This window comes from Grammomys surdaster, unplaced genomic scaffold (genome assembly GCF_004785775.1).
Source record: "Grammomys surdaster isolate TR1022 unplaced genomic scaffold, NIH_TR_1.0 149, whole genome shotgun sequence".
NCBI lineage: Eukaryota > Metazoa > Chordata > Mammalia > Rodentia > Muridae > Grammomys > Grammomys surdaster.
This window is the reverse complement of record NW_021604607.1, coordinates 9,406,261-9,413,636: the sequence shown is the minus strand read 5'-3', so window position 1 is coordinate 9,413,636 and position 7,376 is coordinate 9,406,261. Positions and strand designations below refer to the sequence as shown.

At 38.7% G+C, this 7,376-nt stretch overlaps 1 protein-coding gene across 2 annotated transcripts in view; it reads left to right on the top strand.

Annotated features, from left to right (window-relative positions):
- The first annotated feature begins 1,162 nt into the window (after positions 1 to 1,162).
- Plekhh2 (pleckstrin homology, MyTH4 and FERM domain containing H2) overlaps positions 1,163 to 7,376 on the top strand; it is a 96,168-nt gene continuing 89,954 nt past the window's right edge. For both annotated transcript variants that reach the window (XM_028765117.1, XM_028765116.1), the window contains exon 1: positions 1,163 to 1,285. In XM_028765117.1, coding sequence (XP_028620950.1) covers positions 1,163 to 1,285 — 123 coding nt within the window. The remainder of the gene's footprint in view (positions 1,286 to 7,376) is intronic.

Here is a 7,376-nt window from a genome sequence, read left to right as displayed (position 1 = left end):
TCATCAATTCATGGCAAAGGTCATTCAGAAATACTAAAATTAGGCCCCAAACCATTAATAAACATTCAAAATTACTTTCATGAATCCCAGAGCTAGCAGCATCCAGGCTGCTGAAAATCAGTAGTCTTGACTGGCAAGACAGCCTCTCTGGTCTAGATCTTCTTTCCTCTGGTGAAGCTTTCCCCTGGAATTAATCTCCTTCAAAAGGACAGTTAATGTTATAGAAAACACCGAGTCGGCCAGGCAGTGCAGTGGTGGCGCACGCCTTTAATCCCAGCACTCAGGAGGCAGAGACAGGCGGATGTCTGAATTTGAGGCCAGCCTGGTCTAGAGAGTGAGTTCCAGGACAGTTAAGGCTACACAGAGAAACTCTGTCTTGGGAAAAAAACAAACAAACAAACCAAAACACTTCCGTCCAGATTTACTAAATGCAGATGATTCTAATTTTCATCTTTATCTGTTTCCTCTTTCTCCCTGAAATGAAAACGTATTTGTCAGGTCTCTAATAACTTCCCTGGTTATATAAGCAAGAGGCTTTCTGGCCTGAGAGACTTAGCCTGAACCCAAATGAATCCAAAATCATCATTCTAGTGCAATCTGAACTGTAATTCTAGTGCAGGTATGGTATTTCCATAGGTTATTTTGTCATATTACCAACACGTTGTGGGACGTCTGCAAATCCAGGAGTGAGTGTGAATTATTGAGTGGCTATTTTAAAGACTTAGCTGTTGGGAAGAGTTACTATACAATAGTCTGTGTCTGGGCTGCTTTACTGGAAGGAACGCTGGCTCATTTGCTCCTCACAGCTTGTCCTCAAAGCTTGTGATTGTTAGCGGCATCCCTCTGTCCTTCAGCATGGCTAAACTGAGACAGAAAATTAAGCACCCCAGTATGGCTTCCAGCCTTGACTTCTTGTCTGTCATTTAATTCTCCAAATCTAGTTAGTGCTGGCTTGATCTCAGAATCTTAGACTTATGTAGTGATGGCATTCAGTACATTGGCTCATTTCTTGAATCATCTTCAAGGCTAATATGTGTATTGACCTCTCTCCCTCTCTCCCTCTCCCTCTCCCTCTCCCTCTCCCTCTACCTCTCCCTCTCCCTCTCCCTCTCCCCCCTCCCCTCCCCCTCCCCCTCCCCCTTCCCTTTCCTCCTGAAGAACTATGGAGGAGCTCCCTGAGCCAGAAGGACCAATAGATTGGAAAGAGCGCTGTGTAGCTCTGGAGGCTCAGCTCATGAAATTCCGAGTTCAAGCAAGCAAGATCCGCGAGCTCCTAGCAGACAAAGTAAGTCTTCCCCCAAACTTTCATTACTGTTGGTTATCAGATCCTTCTTAATATGCATTAAGTGACCTCATTACCCTGTGGGGGCAACAACTTTAAAAATAATGAATATAGTTTAACTTTTTATGAAGTATTTGAACTGTGTCAAACATAGTCTTTCACCAAATATGTGACAAATTTATTTGTGCGCACCAATTGAATATGGGAATATTAACATGTTTGATGAATATAGATTTGATGAACACAGAGTTTATTCATTCCAGAGAGAAAGCTATAATTTATTTGATTTTTTAAAAGAAATTTAATAGTATTTTGATCTGCTTTCTGTTGAAGAATATAATTTTAAGCCTAGAACAGTGTCACAAGCTTAAGGCCAGCCTGAGCCACGCAGAAAAATCCCATTTCAGCAAAACAAAGCAAACAAAAAAATAATTTAAAAGTAATTATAGAAGAAAATGCTCTACTGATAGTAAAATGTGCTTATAATATACCTGAAAGAATTCACCTGCTTAGGAATTTCTAATTTAATGTTACAAAATTATCATTGAGGCTTGAATTGAGTTTAGTATAGTCATATTCTTCTATTAATAGTAATATAATTAGATTTTTTGTTACTGGATTATATCTATCTATCTATCTATCTATCTATCTATGTATAGATATAGATATGTAATGTACACACACACACACACACACACATCTATGTCTCTGATTCCTGGGAACTTGACCTCTAGACTTTGCTGTCTGACATGACATTGTGTTGATTTCCTTTCTAATGCTATGATGAATACCATTGCCAAGAGATAATTGTGGAGGAAAGGGTTCATTTGGCTTATGTGTCTGGTTCAAGTCCATCATTGAGGGAAGTCAGGGAATGAATTCAAGCAGGAACAGAGGCAGGGACCATGGAAGAATGCGGCTCACTGGCTGGCTTCAGGCTCTTGTTCAGTTCTTACTTCTCAGGGCTACCTGACCAAGGTGGCACTGCCCACAGTTGGCTTGGGCCCCCACATTAATCAACATGCCCACAGGCCAGTCTGATGGGGGCAGTTCCTCACCTGAGAGTCCAGGTTCTCAGAACACAGTTCGTGTCAAGTTGACAAAACAAATCAGCACAAATACCGACATGCCACATGTGACCAGGAACATTTCAACTAGGCTTGTTCAAACTCAAGTGTGTTGCAAATATAAAATATACCATGGATTTCAGAGATTCTACATGAAAAAAATAAAGCAGTTCAGCAATAATGATTATATTGACTGTGTTGAAAGTATTTTGAATATTGAGTTAATTGAGCAACATTATATTTTTTGCTCTGTATTGCATGTTCTAGAGAATTTAAAATCAGTATGTGGTTCTCATATTTCTAGATAATGTTATCTAGATAGATAATATCTATCTATCTATCTATCTATCTATCTATCTATCTATCTATCTATCTGGATAGATAGATAGATATTCCTAGTAACTGATTAGAAGAAATTACAGGTAGTTTTTGTTTATTTGTTTGCTTTTAAGATTTTTAAATTTTATGTATGTGGATGTTTTATCTGCATGTACATCTATCTGTACACCAGAAGAGGACATCTGATCCCATGAGACTAGTTATAGATGATTGTGAGCCACCATGTGGGTGCTGGGAATTGAACTCAAGACCTCTGAAAGAGTAGCTAGTGTTCTTAACTGCTGAGTCATCTCTCCAGCCCCAGAGTGTTGTTTTAAACTTGAGTTCACATTCTTTTGGGACCAGACTGGCACATGTGTCACTTCTCCATAGAAGCCTTAAATCTTTGTTTCCTGCTAGGCAAACATCCAAAAAACAAACAAACAAACAAAAAACAGTAAAGCATCATTTTGTTGAAACCTTTGCATTTCTCATCCTTAGCATCTTTTAGGTGAAAGACTAAAGTGTCTCCCCTCAGCCCAGTTAATTTTAGGGTAAAAATTAAGGCTTGAAAAGATTCCAGTTTGACTATCTGTAGCTAAGGGAAACGTAACTCAAAGTTGATTATCATTCATGGGGTGTTATTGTTTTTCTCTTTTCAATATGAGTCATTTCTCATGTTAAAAGATGATTTATCTAGTATTCTCCACAAGCCCAACTATCTAGACAGTGAGTTTAGTTACCTCACTAGTGATTTCCTGTGGCTAACCCTTGTCGACCCAGTTGTTGCCTTTCTTGACAGCTGACCCTGTTAACCAATGGACTAAATAAAAGTTCTGTTTGTTGGTTCCAATTAGTTAATTTTATATTTTAATTTGTATAGCATCGTTTTTAACCCCCTTCACCCACCGTGTGTGGGTGTGTGCGCACGCATGTGCATGGTGTGTGCACATGCATTGGCACGGAGGCCACGGAGCGACTTCAGGTAATGGTTCAGAGCCTGTGGAGTGTGACCCCATTGGGGTTGCATATCAGATATCCTGCACATCAGGTGTTTATATTATGATTTATAACAGTAGCAAAATTACAGTTTTGAAGTAGCTATGAAATATTTTTGGGACCCATAACATGAGGCTCTAACTGTATTAAAGGTTCGCAGCGTTAGGAAGGTTGAGAACAGATCTCTGAGCCTTGTTTTTCTGAGACAGGATCTCTTCACTGGGATCTGGGGCTTATTGGCTACTTTGGTGGGATGGCCATTGAACCCCAGGGGTCTTTTGGTCTCTTCCTCCCCAGTGCTGGGATTAGAGATCACACCAGCATACTTAGCTTTTTAGGTGGATTTACAGGACCAAATTCAGGTCTTCATGATTTCATAGCAAGCACTTTACTGACTGAGCCATCTCCCCAGCCCCTATTTTGTTCTTTTAAAAGCCATTACAGTAAGGTCCTTATGAAGATTTTTTTAAATGTATAAAATATTGTTTTCTCTGTAAGTACAAGTATAAGTTGTCCTTTTGGTTGTCGATCTGTATGCTATTGTATTTACTTTTTTACTGAATGATTATTTAAGGGAGCATTAGTTCAAAATCACAGTGTTTTAAAAAATGTCTAATTTATAACTCCGGCTTGAGATCTAGCTGATGGATTCATCCCCATGTGTTTTCACACTGGAAATGAATACGAGTGCCAGTTCCTCATGGTTCCCAGTGAACACACTCAACACTACAGTGAGATGAAAGATTCCATTATGAAATATTATTCTCAGGTCAAAAAATTGTTTTGGTATCCACCTACATTTTAATGAAAATGCCAACTATTGACTCATGTGTTGAATATTTTATAGGTAAAGTGTACTAAATTCAACTAGCAACTTGTGAAGGTATAAATTTTGTCTCTGTTTTATGAATTAGACAACTGATGCTTAATATGGCCAGTATTTATCCTAAGTAATTTGTATATTTAATCTCCCCAATAATTTTTTGAAATAGGTATTAATATTATCCACATTTGTACAAGGGGATAATTAGATATAAAAAGCTATTTACCTTGCCTGAGTTTATACCAAAAACAAAGTGATAAAGCCAACACTTAAACCCAGATTTTCTGTCTTTTAAAGCCTAAAGTGATTTGTCATCAACTCAGGTTGCTTTCTGATCTGTCTGCCAACTCTTTTATTTCCCCATGCAACAGATATCTCCATCTCTCAGTGTTAGATGTATATATATTTGCAGCATTAGTTGCTTATGTAACAGTACGTATTTTCAAAGTAAGCCCTGTGGCATCGTGCGAGTGCCAGAGAGAGTCAAATGTTTCATTCCTAAAGACTAGTTGGCTTTGCCTACATCTTTAGCCTTGTGTTGGGGCCGGTATGCTCAGAGCTCCTCCCTCACAGTTCTTCACACCTTCTCCCCACATGGAGGTAGCCCGAAGGCTGAAGATTCCCGAGAGAATACTAATTTGTCTCTTTAGATCTTTGCCAGACACTGTAGCCAACTTTCTCCTGTAACAATGCTGGTTCGTAGCTTTGCTGTAACAATGCTGGTTTGTAGCTTTGCTGTAATAATGCTGGTTCATAGCTTTGCTATAACAATGCTGGTTCGTAGCTTTGCTATAACAATGCTGGTTCGTAGCTTTGCTGTAACAATGCTGGTTCGTAGCTTTGCTGTAACAATGCTGGTTAGTAGCTTTGTTTCATTCTCTGTGGCATAATATAACCAGCCAACTCTGAGCCCTAACCTTGGTTCCCAAACTCTGACTATGGCCGTAAGCTCGTTTAAACTCTACAGGAACTCTGTGGGGGTGATTGCCATTGTCTCTAATCTATAGATGGAAGCATTAAGGCTTGAAATAAATGGTTGGCATGTTCACTACCACACAGCTAACAAATGGTGAGCTGTCATGAAATCACACACCTTCCAGACTTGCCATGATACAACTCAGAGAGCATTTGGTGCATGAAATTAACCCACTGTTGCTTTCTCCCATCCTCCCCTCTCTTCCCTTCCTTGTCATATTGAGGATTGAATCCAGAGTCTTGTAGTGTTAGTCAAGGGCTCTGCCACTGCACTAAACCTCTAGCCTCCCGTAATCTCTATGAACAGATTGTACTTGTGACATGCAGGAAGACTTGAAGGTAAACACAGATCAATACCAAACATATTTCTGAATTTTTTAAAGGAATAGTATGAGATAATGGCAGAGTGTTTCTATAATTAAATATGGATCTCAGATACATAAGTGAATAGAATACAGTATGTGAAGCCTTTTTTTTTCTAAAGAAAGACTTTTTGCACCTATTTTTTAAATCACAATTTTCAAGTAATTTAGAATATTGAAGCTTGAGAAGAAAAAAGGCCTTATTGAAGTCTCGGGCAAGTGCTGCTGTAAATGGGAGAGGTCTTTGGAGGAATTTAAGGAATGGTGTTGGAAATATCCTTAGTATGCCAAATATAAACTCTTCAGAGAAGCTGAGACGGAACTAGTTTCCCCATTTACAAGTTAGTTTTCTGAGGCAGGAGGGAAGGAGGACAAGTTTGTCTTTGAATTAAAGTGAAATGTTACTTTCTATGAATTAGTTTGTCAGTGAAAAGGGAGGAGAGACTATGAAGCAGTTCCCCTTCAGACATCACCATGGTAACTGACTCTTGCTCTAACCTGATGTAGCCTCAGCATCTGGTAGCTCCTGACGATGGCCTTCTTTTCATGAATGTGATCCCCTGAAGCAGTTTAGGACCTTCTCCTAGGATTGAGGAGTCACTAGACATCAGAGCACATCCAGGACAGTACTGCCAGAAACCCATTTAAATAAGACATTCATTCCTTTACGCGTTCAGTGCGCCTAATGATGCACAGTGCTGACTGGAAATTCCACGGATAACAGTGAGATCTTGTGGGCTAGTTTAAATGGCATTTCTGGGGGTTGTTGGATGGAGATACTATAAGAAATAAAAATGTTTAATGATAAGAATCTTTAATGGATTTTATAGGGAAAACCCAGAAAAGCCCTGCTGAGAAATTGTGTCCACATCACTAAGTGCAGACTTCTTAAAGTATTCTGCCTGAATTAGTTTGTGGAACAATTTATTTGTTCACAGGGCCCATTATTTGTGTGGTGCTGATATGATCCAAGTTTAATGGCAAAATTCTTGTCTGCTACTTGTTGCTAAGATCACTGTGGCTACAGAGAACAGTTTTTGAGTAATAAATCAAGCACAAAGCTTAGAATTTGATGCCAGTTTGTAAAATGTTTAACCGTATTTCAGTAAAACTTTATATGGGGAAATTGATCATTTCATACTGGCTTGGTATATGTTGAGTGGACTTGGGCTAAGGATTACATTATAATCTACACCATGAAAGTAAAATATGATGTGAATGTGCCCCGTGGGTTTTAAGTATTCTGCAAAGTTGTTATTCAGCTCAAATGATTATAAAAAAGAAATTCGCAACACAAAAGTATTGCCTGTCGCTTCATCACTGTGTTTGAACTGGCTTTGAATATATATTATTGTCTGTAGTTTAAGTTCTGAATATTAGCAGTTTCCTTTTGTAAAAGTTTATCCTCAGTTTTAAGTATTTTTGAAAATCCAGTCATTCCCTTTGTTCATTACATTTATTTAGCAAACACTTCTTAAATTTATAACATTCATCATCTTTGCCTCAGCAATTATTGTTTAAATATTTGCAGTAGAGAGAGGGAGGGAGGG